The sequence below is a fragment of the Copidosoma floridanum genome, unplaced genomic scaffold, assembly GCF_036245765.1.
Source record: "Copidosoma floridanum isolate Cflo_tuat_1 unplaced genomic scaffold, Cflo_Japanese_pri ptg000020l, whole genome shotgun sequence".
NCBI lineage: Eukaryota > Metazoa > Arthropoda > Insecta > Hymenoptera > Encyrtidae > Copidosoma > Copidosoma floridanum.
The window spans coordinates 10,818,410-10,837,172 of record NW_028321897.1 but is presented as its reverse complement, the minus strand read 5'-3'; the positions used below and the strand labels follow the sequence as shown (position 1 = coordinate 10,837,172).

Below are 18,763 nucleotides of genomic sequence, written 5' to 3'. Positions count from 1 at the left end.
TCGTCAACACTGTTTCTTTTCTCTTTAGAAGCGTCATTCTTACTGTACACTATTTTATAACTAAAATCCTTGAGCATCTGGTCAGACGGTGTAAAAGTGTGGCAACACGTTTTATTTGCGTAAAACCTTATGCGGATTCATGTGGTTGCATTCAACAAACTAGAGCCATTTTATTGCGTTATTTTAATTTTATACAGCTCATGATTAAAAATACACTTTTTAGTAGTAGCATTACAACATGAAAGACATAATAATTTCATGGCAAAACCAGCAATTCCCCTAAAAATAAATTTTTCACTAGTGTTTTAAAAAAAAATGCCCTTAGCCGAAATGCATACACGTTGTTTGGAGCTTCTTTGCCAGCATAATTATTTTAGTCCACTCTTAGTAATTTTTTCCATTAATTTTTAACTAAACTAAGATTTGTAGGCTTAGCGTTTAACACGTCAAAGACGGGTAAGCAAAGAAAAAGAGTCTTTCTAAACATTTTAAAAGATTTAAAATCTTTAGTTTTTTAAAAAATCTTAAATTTTCTGGCCAGTGCCTAACTATTGCAGTGTTTAATAACTTTACTTAACATAGTACTGGTGCCACTGTCTCGCGTAAGACTACATGAAATAGCGAGTTTTAGAAAAAATTAAGAGAAGGCTTACGACAGCCAACGCCACTAGTTTTTCTAGCCTTACAATGAGTGGTACTACTATGTCGTCAGTCTCAATAAGAACAAAAAAAAGAGATATTATGACAAAGAGCCCTGTTACAAAAAATTCTCTCATTTAAGTGTATAAGTGACTTATTCTGACAGCTACCGAAATCACAAACAAGAATTGCCGTCGCCACAAAACAAAAAAAATTGCCATTTTGGCAATAATTCTTTTTTTTAAATCTTTGACGTTGTCATGGTTTGCTTAAGAAGTCTTGAGTGGTCAAAAAGGCCATGCCGTCACTATCGACTTGTCTTGAACTTTGGTTACCAAGGGGACTGTATAGTTACTAGGTGGAAGTATAACAATTTTCTCCTTCTACCTTTGTTTTTTTTACTATCGCTAAGATAACTTGAACTTGCTCACGTACAGGTATGTAAATAATTTCTTAATTATTAATTTACCGTACGAAAATAAAAAGTGGAGAGAACAAAGTATAGAACATGTCTTGTCATAGTATTGGTTTAGCTTAGAGTTCTAGTTTAAATTTCCATACTTTATAAAAGCTAAAAGTATTGCGAATAACTCTTAGGTTACTAACAAATTATCAAATACTACCTTTCATTATGATGACGATCAATTGTTGTGATATTAACAAAATACAAGTTTTAAATGTTTTTTCCACATTGATTGGTGGTTTTGGCTCAAGAAACCTTTAGGACATTTATAGAAACATAATTTTAAAATTTTCACACCTTTTCACTTTTGCTGTTTTTCCTGTAACAAATTTCAAAATTTTATTATACCACTCACACTTGTCACCATGTATAATTTTTTATTTTTTCAAACATCAGTATATAACTAAGATGTATTTTTGTTTACATATTTCGCAGTCATTGTTGGCACTGGTCCATCCTTGAAAACTATTTTCACTGTAACTGTCACAACTGTACTTTTAACTTTTATAAGGTATTTCTTTACCAACAATAATCACATACGGAATTGAGTTACTTTTATCATCACTTGACACATAATTTAAATACTCCACATATTTTAAGTATCTATAGATAACGTATTCATCATTTTTGACAAAAAAGATACTAAATTTATTACTGTTTAATGCAATCAACACCTTTTCATCACATTTACTGTCAGTATTATCACCTACGACATCAACATTACAATAAATAATTATGTCAGTTGTTTGGTCACACTTACCATTATTATTTTTATGTGCATAATTTGCGAGCGTTTTTTTATAGGTAATAAAAAGGAAATGTATTCATCAGACAATGGTATTTTCTTGAAGATAAGGAAAAGAGATGTTCTCAAACATATTTTTTTTGAAGCGTATCGCCATTTAACTCATCTTACATGTGTATTATTTAACATTGGCTTATCATAACATATTGTTTATTTGTAAAATAGAACACTATGTGCATAGCATTGCGATCACTTAGTGCCATGTAAAATGTTTTTGGGGAAAGCAAACTCATTCTGCGGGTAAGTAGTGTTACTATTTAGAGTATTATTTTATTAATAATAAATTATTTGAATAACTATTATTCTTTTAATTTAATCGTCTTACATACATTTGATTTTTAAATAATGCGCGCAGCTTCGATTTCAAAACCTTGCGCCTGATAGTACTACCTAACGCTTGCTAGGTAGCAACTACTAGCTTCTACCAAACATAGCAAGTAAAGAGGTAGTTTAGAGTACATAAGAAGGGCTGCATGACGTCTTGCACTCATCCGCCCGGATCACACGATCCAAGCCTATGCCAGGTTCTCGCTTGAGAAGACCTGTGCTACGGCAGTGGCTAGAGTACCAATTAATTTAAATAAAATATGTTTAATACCACGTTAAACCTAGTGTTTTGACTCCTATTTTACCGACTCTTGCCATCATTGTCTGCACTACGTGGCACTGTTGACTAACTACTAGAAGAATTGGACAATTAATCAAGGCTCTTCTGCGCTAGTAATCACATCTCATGGATATGGATTTGTCTCGACCACTGTAAGTCACTGCTTAACCATTCACCAGTGAAACTAGCTCCAGCGGTGGCATCGGAATCCAGCAGGAGCACTGCTTCTCCACGCCTGTAGTCTCCAGCATAGGGTGCTTACTGCTGCTTCATACTGACATCCAAACTACCCATCAGCGACACTAACTTCAGTAGTAGTATTGGAATCCGGCAGAAGCACTACCTTACTACACCTAGAGTCTCTAATCCAGGGTATTCACCGTTAATTCATCTCTACGGCCTATTTGATACTTCCGGAGGAAATTATCGTCCATCCCAACTTTCTTTCTTTGTTCTAATCTGTCTACACCCAAAAGGCCACTTATAACATTTGGCGCTCGACGTGGGGCGATATGCATAACCTTTCCACGAATAGAGTCTCTAGCACAGGGTACTTATTGCTGCTCAATCTTGACCACTCATCAATATCCTCGAAGACGACTCCAGCCACCCTCAACACTCCCGCTTGGTTGAAAGCTGCCTACCTCTCAAAAGGCCACTTGTAACAGTAGGTCCAAAATATCTTGTTACAGTGTCAAAACTCCCTTAACTCAATGAGTAAGCTCTAAAATAACTTTGGTATAAAAAAACCTTACTAATTGCATAAGCTCTAACGAAATTAGTTAATTATTAATCACGTTTATGACGTGCCCCAAAAATTCCCAAAATATCAGATGAAGCCACGGTTGGCTCCCTCTATTATCTATAAGATTACTACTCGGAACCGTCTCAGCCTCTAAAGCTTTTTTACCCTCTAGATGTATATTGTCAACTAATTTGGTTGTACCAATGAGCGGTAAATTAAAGTTTTATAGTCAGCATAATTAATCCACAAGACACATACGAACACTTTTTTTATATAATGTACTGCTTATTTCTTGGCTTTGAGACTCAAAAGTTAGTATCTGTACGGGGTAAGGATAAAAAAAAATGTAGTAAATTTATGCATCGTGTAACAAGTTTGCAATTTTTGTATCGATTGGAAACAAGAGTCAGTTTCAACAAAATATAATCATTGTGAACTACACGAATGTATTTTCCATTCTAACTCATAAAAAACTTACTAGATCTTGCATGTAATCTTCAAAAACACTTTTTGTGAGTTGTTTGTCTTGCTTACAACGCCTGACAGAGTGACACCATTTGTCATTCTGAATGGGTCTAAAAGTATTTGGATGCAATTTACAAAGATAAAATTTATCGATAGTTTAAATAATTTTTACATGCCTTTGAGAAGTCTATCTAAAGTGCATTGTCTGACAGGTGTTGCAAAGGGTGTTTTTCTATATTCTTCAACACACTTGAAAATCAATCATACGTAGGTCCTCTACCACCATTGGATGTATATTCGCCTGGTTGTTTGTCTGCACAAAAAAAATATTTTCTGAAAAGAGTACAATAAGCCAGTAGCCATCGATTATATATTTGATTTTCAGTGAGAATTCATTAAGAATACTAAACAAGATGTAAGAATTTTTAAAAAAGTTTGCATGCCTTATTAAAAAATTTTTGCAAATTTCCCAATAGATTTTTGTATCGATTGTGTCACAGTAGCTGGACATATGTGCGTGTCAGCAAAAAACAATTTTTAAAGGAGCAACCATATCGGTATTATGCATTTAAGATAATACAGACTAGTAAATAATCAGTATAAAGAAGCACTGAAGTGGCTGAGTTGGATGGTGAAGCATGGTTTTGGTGGACTCATCAAACATTCTGGATGATGCAAAGAGAAGCGATTACTATGAAGTGTCGCTGTCGGCGACTTTTGCGCTCTACAAACTGATGTCGATAATTATCCTGGTATCGTATGACAGTATTACAGTTATTTCTGGCATAGATGTCGATTACGTTTTCAAATGAATAGAGATTTTTCTATGATAACTGGTGATACAATGAACGACATATACAAGAGAGCCTGTGCCATGAGTAAGAAAATAGTAGCGTGCAATTGTCAGCTTATTGAAATAAGCAAATGTCTTTTTAATAAAAAAATTAATGATATTGAGAACTCTTAACATTCTATTAAAGAAAAGATTATAGTCAAAAACCTCTCTAGCAACGTGATGTGATTTTTAAATGGTGTACTGAAAATACGGTCAAAACTACAAATTGAAATTAGCAGAAAGAAGTTCAGTACGTTGACGATCATTCGTTATTACTTGTATGTTTACATACATGATGACTTTCCCCTTGGTCACTCATTATTATACATAGGACAAATAAAGTGTTAAAACATTATTGGTAACAATAAAAAGTTATCCCTTGTAAACAATTCCATCGAGTGTGATGGACTACTGCCACAAAATTTTTACTATCCTGCATTGCCACTAAAGGCGCATTACAAGTATATCCCTCTTCTGGGTCGTACATGCTGCGAAAATGTATTTCAAAAAAATTGTCCACACGACGATATGAATGACTATATTTTGAGGGGCACATAAATATCTGACGAAGTCAAGATGGCTATTTAAGTAGGAAATGTTATAACAAATGTATATAAAATATGGCAGTTTAGCATGACACAATTTAATCAAAAAATTAAAAAAGAAAATTAAGATTAACCGAAAAATCAACTTTTTAAGAAAAAAGAACGTAGTTATTACAACACAAGCACATTTTATGGAAATAATAAAACTTTTTGTTTGAGAACAGCACAAACCCAACCTCTGATAACTGCTACTAGTACCCCACAGTGAGGTACTTCTAGCAGGGGGTGGGGTACCACTATTCTAATAAATCACGCTAAATTGTTAAGGTAACTGGTAAAAAAAATCATGGAAAAGAAGTTTTTTTTTATTGAGTACACATAAAATTAAAATTAAAAAATTACGAGAGCATGTATACATGTAAACATTTAACAAATATTTAAAATGATATTGAAGTTATATAACTTTGGAATTATAGTTTTGATTTTTGAGTGACATTTCGTTCTTATCCCAGTTCCCTCGGTTACTTTTTTTGAATAGTGACGCACCATTTGTAAAATTTGCCTAAACAATAAACATTTTAATAACTATCATCTTGGGTGTATCACTGTGTATCATAATGTTTACATGTTTGGATAAGGTTCAGAAATCTGTTAACGATCGGAGCTCATTGATAATATAGAGAACTCCCGTGCTAGCAGCGCCCCGCCTTAAGGTGCCAGTCATTTTCCATGTAGAACACGTTATTATTTTTTTCGATAATACAATTCCAATAACCTCAATAACTTTTTTTCCATGCCTCCTACAGCAAATTTAAAATATCATGTTGAAGCTCAAGGTTTAACCTACAAAAAGGATATCATAAGATATTGCAAAACAGGTTCGTTTGTATCGAGTGTGTGTGACTAAAAATGCGAGAGCAGGCACTCTTAGATAAAATTTTACATGTTTTTCATTAAACTTACACTGCATTGTTTAGTGTTTTACCTTGAGAGGGAAAAAGTAATCGGATTAGGAATTGTTATTTACAAGGTTTGAATGGAAGATATTATATCATTTAGGAGAAACTGAGGTGCTAGAGTTTCCTAGTAAGCTTGTCATTCCCTGGTCTGTTCTGCACAAGTAAAGGTCTTACTGCCTGCCCTTTTGTTTATTTATTAAATAAATAAAATTTGAAGCAGCTGATACCCAGTAACCCGATGCGCTCACTGGTCCACTCGTTTTTTTTATGAAGTTATAAATAACCAACACCTCAAGCATATTATCCCCAGTATCCTAAAACGCATGCTTGGCTGCGCTTTTATCTATTTATTGATTATTTCACATTTTGAGAGCCTAATTTTAAGTTATATGAAACGCCCACGTGTGTGCGCATTTATTTATTTATTACGTATATTACAGCTTAAAAGCTTAATCTCAAGTAACTCGAAGCTCTTGCTTCTGTATACTTTTATTATTAATTGTAAATGTTCTTATATTGTGTTAAATCTTTATGATGCCTTTCAATTTTAATTGTTGCAGTTATTTTGTTTATTATGATACGAATAAGAAATTAATTTATTTTATAAATAAAAGCGCACACAGGCAAGCACTTCAAAATACATAAAATTAGGCTCTTTAATTGTTCAAGAATTAGTCAGTAAGTGAAAGTGTGGCTAAGCAAGCGCTTCAGATTTCTTGGCATTAGAATATGCTCTCAAAATGTAAAATATTTAGTAAATAGACAAAAGCTCACACAAGCGAGCGCTTCAAGTTACTTGGGATTAGACTATCAAAATGCTAAATACTTAATAAATAAATAATAGTGTAGCCAAGTGGGTGCTTCGGCATACTGGGGATTACATGCAAGAGTTGTTGGTTATTTACAACTTCAGGTAGTTGTTCAGTTAGCTATAGCGTAGGGCATACTGCTCTATAGAGTATGCATACGTTATGCAGTCTTCACTGCACAGCTGTCTCTCTCGCGCAACTACACTCAGTTTATTTATAATATTAACTGTAACATATTATTTTTTTTTTAAGATTGATCGTTTCTTTTAGAAATTATGAATGATTTTGTTTCGAATCCTACCCCAAATCAGGCACTTTCCTATCTCTCACGTATTAAAAGATCAACAGTCAATCTTTAATATTTTCAAAACTACACGGTTAGGCCTTTCCAAATTAGACTCGTGATGAACTATATCAAACTTAAGCGCATCGGGTTACTAGGTATTAGCTGCTCAAAATTTTGTTCATACAGTTATGTATAAATAAATGAATGTCTTAATCTATTTAAGTATAAAATATAAAAAAAGTGACTTCAAGAATTTCGAACTCACAGCCTCCAAGTACAAAACAAAGTACGTATCTAATGGATCAAACACGCTACATAACCTGTAATAAAAAAAAGTTATATATGTTTATAGTATGCACCGAAGCTTAACCTTTACTTCTGTTTGCTTTCGTTAATGAGATTTTATTTTAATGAGCATAAGTTGTCTTTATTTAGATTTTTCTCTTTTCCTTGATTTATAAAGATGAAGAGCTTAATTATACAGGCTCAGCTTGCTCTCTACTACGTATTTATTCGTTGACCTGTAAATTACAGTAAATGAATGTGTAAACCTAATTTTGAGATAATGTTATGAATAAAGATCTTTGAATACTTGCAATAAGTGTGTGCGTCAAGAAAGTAACGGAAAGGCTGCATCCCAAGCGAAAATAATTTTGTTTAATGAGTTGGTAACAAGTATTTTTAAGAAATAGTATAAAATATTAGAAAAAAAAAACAGTTCTTTGTGTCCAGATTTGAGAGAAGCATTCAGACTTATTATTTACAAATGCCTGTCACAAGTTGTTATTAAAACTTTTAAATACTTATTATTCGTCATTCTTTTTTTGTTCTCGAGATCAAATGGTACAACCATGCCCATAAAAAGGATTATTCTTTATTATTTTTTATTATTTTTTTTCTATCTAATAAGAAACATAAAACAATAAACACAATCTGTTATTAACAATTATAAATAGCTATTAGTTTTTTTAAAATCAAAAAGTCAAGTATTGAATAGTGATCATTAATCATAAAAGTTGTTTCTAGTTACTACTTTTTTCGATGTTTCTATAATGACATTCATGACGAAAAAAAAAAAGATAATAAGAATAGTTGAAAATAAGAACTAATAACAATACTCATGAAACTTTATTATAGTCTCAAATCTGGACTTTAAATATTACTATTAGTTGTAATTTTTTCTTCTTTTGTTACTTAATCACAAAAAAAATTTCCGAGTGGGATATAATAAAAATTTCAATACGGATATTGCTTGCTAAAAGCGAATCAGGTTGATTAATGCATTAATTAGACAATAAGGAACTATTAAAAAATGAACTGACGTACTAATAAACATTTAGAAAAAGAAATAAAAATGTCATCTGCAAATATATTTAAGTACAAAAAACAAAAATCAAAAGAAAAATAAATTAAAATTGAGTCTAGAACTTTTAGCTTTTGGGTCCAAAACGACTACTTCACCTAATTCAGGTAACTCACAACGCAGTGTATTCAGCACAAAAATTACATTATATCTGGTAGGTATATCGTAGCTTACGCATTACAAATATATTATTCCCATTACAAATGCCTTATTCGATAAAACTTTATTGTCAATTTGGCTGGAGTTGTAATTGAATAACGTATTTAATCGTTTCTCCGTTTATAAAGAAAGACTTTTGAGTGTGCAAAAATGTTATAAGAAAGCTATAACAATATGAATTTAAAAGTTATATAACAAGTTCATTTTTGTGTTTTTTTGTCGGAGTATTTTCATGCGTCATAATTCTTGTTATTTTGTAGTTAACTATGATATTTTTTGTCTCATGACATGCACTATGATTTTCTTCGTAAGAGTGTCGCTATGAGAGATAGTCTTCGTTGAAGGATAGATGTTTGAGCTAGTTCTCGTTAGATTTTGTAAGCTGATATAGTATTCGTAAGAGGCCCCAAGCTTAGATTCTTTTCGTTTAACTAAAGGAGGTGCGTTTGTCTGTGTCAGATTTAAATTAGCTGTTTTCTTTTTATACAAAGCGTGGTTCATTTTTAAACAATTATCACTTTAACAACTGACTCATCAGATGAGTTTGAAACTAAGTTAATCAAATTTAATAGCAACTCGTTCGAAGAGCGATACTAAGAATTGCCGAATTTCACTTTCAGGATTATCATATGAAAAAAACAATCGTAAGTTTTGGAAAATGTTTCTTATGATTTGACAAAAAAGATCGTCACTTAGAAAAATAAGAATTCTTTGCAGGGCCGATGATTCACGGTCATTTTTCTGAGTATACGTTTTTTTGGCATCCAATACTTCCGGAAGACAATTGTCTGGTACCTGATTTTTATTGAAAATCAGTATTAAAAAAAAAATAATAAGAAAATTTATTTATATTTTTATTTTATTTATATTTATTTTAAAATAACTAATTAATCAACGTAGTAGGCAATGTATCGTAAGAAATCCATCTTCTTTTCTCTACAGTGATCGTAGCTCGAAGTTATAATTTACAGTATGTTTGAATTGTGTACCCACTTACCTTTTGGTGCTGCTTTAACTTTACGACCTAGGCTAAGTTTGGTTACCATAATCTTCATATAAGCTTATTCTTTTTAAAACTTGTTAAGATAACTGTATAAATTATGGTAGCTCTTAATCACGACCATGTGGAACTGATTCAGGCACCATTTATTTATATTGATTTCTTTGAAAGCACTGTTAAGCCCTACTTTGTGTTAATTCGAAAGGTGTCAACCTTTTTCTGGCTTACCAATGATGTACGCAGAGCCAAAGTATTTAAGCATCTTTTTCAGTAAGTCGGTAACCGCTTCAGTCGAAAGATCATGCATGCAGCTTACATTATGGTGGTCACAAATGCTATTGCAAAAATTGTATGCACTTATAAGTAAATTGACTTATTTATGAGATCACAGAATAATGTTGAGTGAAGATGCTGTGTTTGGTGGAAAGCTTTGTCGAAGGTGTCTTCTCATGGCTTTTTTTCGATTCTCCTATTTTATAGTCGCTGGGAGAGCATACCTATGCATATAAATGTGACATGACACATGCCTATTAATTTATGTTATTTATTTTTATTTTGTGGTTTATTGAAACACCTGTAAAAATATCTAGCAACTCTCTTCAGAGTATCGCTATAGGTGGTCACTCAGTACTGCTCCACTATCTGTTTCAAAGAAATCTTAAGTTTTTCAGCTTTACACCAGGTAAACTAAGGTGGGTGCGAATAAGGCGATTCTTCAACCCCTCTAAAAATTATAAGTTCTTCTCCCACATAAGGATTGTAACAGTTCTAGCTTTACACTTTTTCCTACGTGTAGCCTCGTACATTTGCACTAACGCTCCCACGGTCTCTTTTACTGTGATAGTAAAGAAAACTGCTTATGATAAGTGTATTATTTTTAATTCCGGAATTCATAGCAACACGCAAATAATTTTTAAAGACAAACGAAGCTCACTGTGTTAAAAAAAAAAAGTATCAGTTAATTTTTTTATTCGACATTGATTAAGTGATTGTCATGGTTATACCTTGAATGTTTTAGTACTTGCCATAAGAAATATGGTTAGGTACTTGGACTACTACATTACTGATTAATAAAGAGAATTATAAGCGAGAATGTTCTGTGATTTTAGTAACATAAATGTATCTAGTTACTACCTGTCAGCCAATTCTTAAAAGTATTTGAATAGATGGTTCGTAATCAACGTCAGCACAAACATTCAAATAAATGCTCATACTTTACTGTTTAATCAAACACTTTTTTTTTATTTTACTTTAGATAATTCTCCTACCTTAAAAAATTTAATGGCCACAATGGTAGTTACGAAACTAACTGTACTTACGGAACTTTTTGATAAGATTACTTGAGGAGCAATCCTAGCTGTAAGTTTGAGCAGTGGAGGTGGTGGTGGCAATGAAGGCGGCAAAAAAAGCTCAATTGGCAATGAACCAATTAAAACAAGCTGATTGATCACATGAGCTACGTTTTCATTAGCCTTGCAAAAGCACTCGTGGTCTCGTGAGCCCCGTATGAAGATCATGAACGTGGTCGCTTAGCTTTTTAACAAAGTTAAGGTTGACAGTATGGATACTCGATGGCTACACCCGTAGATGTGCCCACTGAGTGAATCTTCTTATTGTGGAAAGACCATGTTTTTCAGATAGTTTTTGTGACACGTTGAAACCACATGAGTAATACAATTTCCAACTTGATATATTTCAGAAGTTTTAATACATTGTTATCTTTAAAAATTTACAAGACCATGCACAAATACAACGTTTCCAAAAATAAGGGTGTCCGAAAATTTCTCGGTTCTTGTAATTCATGTATCGGGACACTACGTCGCAACGACTTGGTTATATTTCCTAGGATCTTAAGTAAAATACATAACAACTTATATTGTCCTCAATAAAAAGTACGTGTTCATATACGTGGCTAAGAAGCAGATAAAAGAAGGTGACATGGTGAACCAAGTTCCAATCGTATGGCTGTCATGGAATGAAACTCACGCACTCCATTTTATCAAAAGACCGTCTTCATTTCGAGAACTCTTTATTATCTTGACAACAAACACCAGAGGGACCTGTTGCACACAGCCAATACAATGCTTATCAAGTATATGTGCAAGTGTGCCTTAAATATTTTTATAGAAATCGTTCCACTCACTTTGGTGACAAAAAAATGCTTGCAGAGATTCGCCAACGATCTTAAGAAAACTTGTGAACGTAAAAATTTATTGAACTAAAAAAAAAATCATCGTACATGAAAGAGGGAGTTTCTTACCTATTTTGTTACATAAACTTTTTACAATAGTGTTGTGGATGCTGTAATAAATAAGGAGCTCGCAAAAAAGTAATTCTTCCACCTTAAGAAAGTACAGACCAACTGTGAAGTACATTTTTAAACGGTGGTCTAAAATCTGCGAGAAGGCTGGGTACAACGATGGGTCAACTTAACGCAAAAATAAGCAACATCTTAAATTTAACATAAACCAGCACGTGAAAAATGTATAAGAAGTATTAACAATTTTCACAACTGTATTAACTTAAAGAATTGAACAGCAAAATAAAACGACGTGCTGGCGCAATCCTAGCAATCACCAAGGCGTTATAGGATAACAGTTCCTCTAACAACTGACAAAGTTATAATAAGCAGCAGTAGTTACCGTGTGACAATTCTATGCAACAGGTTACTTCAAGTCAAACAATGAACATACTGTTATTATAAGAAAACTTGCATACCATTCTCAAAAATTGTTGATTTGGTAAGCAATGCCTTAAGGAACAGGAAAAAATGCACTGTGGTGGGATGTGATCAGTTTGCAATGGTAATTTGTATGAATGCAAACATCCAAGAAAATTGTGTTAAAAGCGCCCAAGTAATGAAACTACTTATTAACGACGAGAACAATGATAAATAGCCAAGTAAAAGTCGCAAAATCTACGTCAAACAGTAGGAGCTTACTTGGTAAAAGTGGTACTGAATTAATGGCATCACTGAAAAATAAAACAAAATTTCAAAAAGTCTTGCCTCTGCAGAAACGAGTACCAATATAGTGTTGGTTGAGTAGAAGAGTGATCAAGGCAAAGAAACTGACGTATAACTCGAGAAAAAGTAAAAAAACAGATTTCTCAGCATGTTTATTGACACACTACCTCTGGAACACAGCTATCAAAGCACATTGAGGACAGTAATGTGGCAGTTAATCTCTTGGATAAATGATGTCATTAGCACGATCTTGCGTACGTGATGAAGAATAAGGGTTTACGTCTTAAAGCTGATTTGATGTTGGCTACATTTGATTTTTTGCATAAGCTTGTCGGAGAAACACTGCCAGATGAGCGAATAGTCATTTTATTGACAGCATGCTGCATGTATAGTGAGATTACATGAGGAAAGTTTTTATCGCACATCAAGAGAGCCATTCCTTACTTACAATGATTGCTATGCTTATGTTTGTGTTCTTATTGATGTCATCAGCAAATGCACTTGGGTAAAATCTGTCAAGGATAAAACATTTTAAAAAATCGGTAAAGCATTTTAACATAGTTAATAAAAAAGTAACGATCGTTCCTTAATTTGTCTCCAAATAAAAAAAGGTAAAAATTTTGTTGGCCTTCAAACGCAATCCGTCTTATTAAAAGTCAAAAGTAAACACAGACTACATACATAGAGCACAGATCAAGGCTGTAATAGCTACCCGTTTCGTAAGAGTTTTGAAAGAAAGAATATGGCGATACCGTACGTGCATAAACAATCGTTACTTCGTAGACGTTCTTCCAAATATTATAGAGGCATTTAATCGCACAAAGCATTCGTCGACAAAGATGGTACCACCTGACAATATGTTGCTGAATGTTACAAAAACAAGCGGAATATGAAGCAATATTATAGCAGACGAATTCATAAAAATCTGAAGTACGACGTTAGGGATTTAGTTCGCTTTAGTAAGACAAGACAGTTCTTCGCTTAAAATATCCAAAGCAGTCGGATTTTGGAGTTGTTTAGAAGTGTACGTATCTTTTGCACGCCATGGCCTCCAGTATATTTTTTTAGAGATTTTGCTGACGAAAACATTGTTGGTTTTTCTTTATGAGGAAGAGATAAGCAGAGTGTGAAAGAATCGAAATAAGAGATCTTACGAGGGTAACAAGGTATCAAAGAGTTGAGGTAAAGGACGTTCTAGAGAACATTTCATCAGCTAAAAGATGTATTATGAAAAGTTTAATTTCTGCGTAGAAAGTACAAGATTACTTTAAAAATAAAAATTGAAGGACAAATTTTAATGTAATATTGTTTAGCTACAGTAAAATATAGTTTTACCCTAATAATACTAGTATGCATAAGTTTGCATAACGTTACAAGATTATCTGAGCAAGGGAGTGTGCGAGGTCGATAAAGTGTTGGTATAACAAAGATGCAATTGCCACTAATTTTTTAACGTGCAGTAAAAGATAACGAAAAAAAAAAATTTTCATAAAAGGCATACCATGGTTGCATAATAATGTACGTAGAGAACGTCCAGAAACTTATGTAGACTATTACATACGCCATGTTCTATAGGCAAATATCGAATAAACGATACAAGAAAATAATAATTTTGAGCGTAACATGACGTGGTTAAGTTTGAAAAAAGATAGTTGCTGAGTTATTATGTTACAAAACAGCATGCAATAAATACATGTATCGCTCATAATAGTCCAGCCAACTGTGCCAATGCTTTATGTCAAGTCCTTCTATCAACGAAGACTAAAAAGTATCAAATCGCTCCTTAACTAGGTACTTCGACAAGACTTACCAATCATAAAACAAGCTTTTCAAGCTGTTAAAAAAGGAGCTGTTCTTTCAAATATAAACGTTATATCTGACATGACCACTAGGAATATACATTTTTAAGAGGCATTTCGAAAAAGTATTATGGTTCTGGTAATACGCTCCAGAAAGAAAAGTTACGGAAAAGTTAGAAAAACCTACGTATTGCTCGAAATGCAAAATTAGCTGACTTGACAAGCATTTTTAGTTGTAATTGTTTCGTAGAAGTATCCAGGAAAGGCATGAACCTTGTCAAAGTAAAAAAAAAGATTTGAGAAATTTGCAGTTAAGTTTAACAAAGAAAGAAAACAGTGAACTAACAGAAAAATTAAAACAAAAACTGCAAGAGACATTTTTACATTAAATTTAAAAAACATGGCTTCTTTATACATTTACTCATGTCAGTGCTTGGAGTCTAAGCCTTTTTTGTTAAATATTTTATTGATTCAAACAAATATTGAGAGATTGCACTGAATTTGTTACCAGGCAGTATCATTGATTAGGGGTTATTTAACAATTGAGTTGGTAAAACTAGGTAACAGTGACGGATACATTAATCTCACCCACATAGTGCTCAGTCTCTACGTAAAGTGGGCTGTCAATGAAGATGAATGATTAAATGCTGACGTGGCATCTAAGCTTACAACAGTGGGGACAATAAATAGTTGTATATATTTGCGGTTAAGTTAAGTCAATATGTTTTTTCATCGAAAACCTGTATGACCTTTTATCAATGCATACGCTTGCAAAGCTTATTCAAAAACTTTATACTTAATTAAAAATAACGGACCTGGGCTAAATGATCCCACAAATTAGGTGCATTATGGTTTAAGAATACGGTGACAAAGATCAACAATGTGTCAGATACCGACGCCTAGCTAGTTAAGTGACATCCATGCCTACCAGAATAAAATCAGTTGATCTGATCTGGTGATCTTCATTGCAATGTATGGAATCAAAAAGTGACGTATTATAAAAAAAATGAATAAAGTAAGTTATTTAACTGTGTATTGATTTATGTATGCTAACTTTTATTTATTGTAACAGTGTAGATTTAAATGTACATTAAAAGTTTAAAGGCTTAATACACTTCTGATATTCTTGCTTCTTAATAAAAAAAGATTAATGCAATTAAATACATACACAAAAAGGGTTCAGCCAATCATGGCAGCAAATCAGTAGAAAAACGTAAGGAGGAGTCCATTATGATGGCCTGCCTGGAAAGTCTCTTTAATTGAGATCTAGGAGGCGGAGGTACCTTCTTCTACAGTAAGTATACGGGGGCACAGTGGCTTTATTCAGAGACTTTCATTAGGTGGTAGGGATTTTTTGTAATGGGCTTATATTTATACTAAAGATTATAATTACTTCTTTCCACAACGAAATCAGAAAGATTAATCCACATATTGATATGTTTATATTATGCTTCTAAGGGTTCTAACTACTCATCCACGATCCCTTTTACCCAGACACGTAAGATTATTTTTTCATAACCTTAAAAATATTTTTAAAACGTCTTTACAACATTGAAATCTATGATTCGATTATCAAGCACTATATGATATTCCTGACTGTACAGGTCAGCTTTATTTTTAAAGTGACAACAACAGATATTGCCAGTAGAAGAAATATTATCGAAAAAATAAATGCCACAATAAATATTACATTATTAGGGTAAAATAGAATTTAAGGAAGAACTTTTTTTTAGGAGCGTTATAATACTTTACAATTTGAAAATATTGTAGATTTACTAACAGCTAAGAATACAACAATCCTTATTGTTACTGTGCGTAGTTACATCATAAGTTTGTTACTTTTTCAGACGTATGTACAAGATTACATACATATGGAAGCCGAAAATATTTTTAATGTGCTAGTTCATCAAAAGGGACATCTCTATGTATGTGGCGATTGTACCATGGCAGAAGATGTTTATCAAACAATCAAGCAGATTATTCAGATTTATGGTAAATTAACTGATCAAGAGATTGAACGTTTTATGCTATCCTTACGTGTAAGTAATTGTCAACTTTTTGAGTAATGTCTAAAGTATTATCTTATCACAAATTTTTTTTAAATAGGGCTTTGGTTCGTTCAAAAAATTTTTTCATGCATTATTTAACGTTTTTGTTGCCTAAAAAATCTTTATATTTAAAGCTTTTTCATGTATTATTATATATTGATTTTATTCTTATTACTTTGTTAATTTTTATCATAAGTCGATAACCATTTTTTTTTCTCAAAAGTTAGTTACAACAAAGTTTTCTTTGGTTTTTTTTCTTTTCTTATTGTTGAGTATGCAGAGGGCTCTTTAACTTAAAGATTGAATTGTTATTAATCTCATTGTTCAAAAAACTTTTTATTCAGAAATAAGGTATTTTTTTAAGTTCAGCTAAATTCTTGACCCTGAAAAACAAACCTGTTTGCAATCAAGCGGTATTACAGGATGTTCTTCAAACCATTTTTTAAATTTATTAATGCTCTATACGTTAGTACATATGAGTGTGTTAGAGTCTGTAACAGGTGCAAGGGTACGTGGAAGCTGTTTAAATAAATTATTTAATAAATTATTAAATTGTGTATTCATTTACGTGTACTAACTTTTATTTATTGTAACAGTGTTGATTTAAATGTACATTAAAAGTTTGAAGGCTAAAAACACTTCTGGTATTCTTGCTTCTCAATAAAAAAAAATTGATGCAATTAAATACATACACAAAAAGGGTAAACTTCCATAGAAAGTTGGTACGAAGTAATTGAGAGATCTAATTATTGTAGATAGTCTTTTACTAAGCAAAATGTTGTTTCAAGGCTACCCTCTGTCCTTCTTCATCTTACTAATACATGTATATAGCAAAGTCAGTAAGACCGTTGTAATCACTAACTGCGAAAGCTACAGAACCAATTTTGCTGAAATTTTTCATACTGACTCTTGATGATTTCGAAATGATTTTCACATTTTTTTTTCTCGAAAACACCAAACAACAATATCGAGAAATAAGCTCAGAGTTTTGCTAAAATAAGCTTGCTTCGTGCTTTAGTTTAATAGGATCCACTAGGTGACGTTGAGGTCAATCAAAGCGACCTGCAATCGAAGATAGTAAAAAGTGGTTATAAGATGCCCCATCGAGTTTTCGAATATTGTAATCGTTCATCGACAGTACACCAAGAACAAAGTTGATAATCGTGCAGCTAAGCATCTTGGCAACCAATAAGACTGTTTTTTTATGGGCAAGAAAAATAAATTAGTTACTACGCAGGATTGCTCAGGCAACCGAGTGCCACAGAAAAATAGGCGTTCAAAACGTCAATGTCTCTGGGAGAATACGAGGAGACGTGTCAAGCCAGAGCACAACCTGCTTTATCACTTTAAAGTTTTATGGCTAGTTAACCATCTGGCATAGTGCTGATAGAGAATGTTCTACTTCCAATGCAAGCAAAGAAAGACAGCCCTGAAGAGTATAGGCAGTCATAACAGCCTCCTTCTTAGTGGTTGTTCCAACGGCATTTCTACAGAGAAGGTATTCTCCAGGCTCACTTTCCTGACTAACGATAAGCAGTTGGTTATCTGGAGAACGACCTTAAGACGAGATATTCTCTGGTCAGTGGCGTACCTTCCTTCAGTACGGTCTCCGTACACAGAGACGCCAAGGATAAGTGGCAAGCTAACTGCAGTTGGCTCTTCATCATCAAGAATAATAATTAGGAAAAACTGGTAATTTCACCACTGGTCCTTTTCAGGGCCGTAATTAGTATTTAGGTTCCCTTCGAAACCACTAATCTGATCGGTTCTCGTAAGGGCCACCTAAGTTTAAACTACCTTGCTAACAAATACATTTTTACTTATACTTTTGGAAATGATTTGTTAACTAGAAGACTATGTCAAGCTGGCCATTATTAAACCAAGTCAGCCATTTACTGGCAGACGTCACAAGTGGATTTGTTTGTTGTAAGGCTGGAAATCCTAGTGATCGAGAACCCTATATTACACTTTCAACACTAAGCATTTAACCAGAAATCACCGGTTCCCTCAAAAATCTGCGCTGAGAGAACCTTATATCTATAAAGGAAAAATAAACTTCAGCCAATGGGACAGTTTTCAACGGCCAAGCGTCACGAACCAATTTTTCCACCTTAGATTACCAAAACAACTGAGTCTGCAGAAAAAAAGGTGCTTTAGACACCAGCATCTTTGACATTCTACCAGGACACGTCAGAAAAGAGCTCTACAACTAGCTCCAAAGCGTTATACGTTGTAGTTTTTCTCGTTATTAGTGTCGTTCTACAGTAACAG

The 18,763-nt window shown here is 33.1% G+C and overlaps 1 protein-coding gene across 1 annotated transcript in view; it reads left to right on the top strand.

The window, feature by feature from the left end:
- The window catches only part of Nos (Nitric oxide synthase), a 2,633,257-nt gene that overhangs the window by 2,411,315 nt on the left and 203,179 nt on the right, over nt 1-18,763 (top strand). The window contains exon 24 of the mRNA XM_089593752.1: nt 16,292-16,483. Coding sequence (XP_089449878.1) covers nt 16,292-16,483 — 192 coding nt within the window. The remainder of the gene's footprint in view (nt 1-16,291; nt 16,484-18,763) is intronic.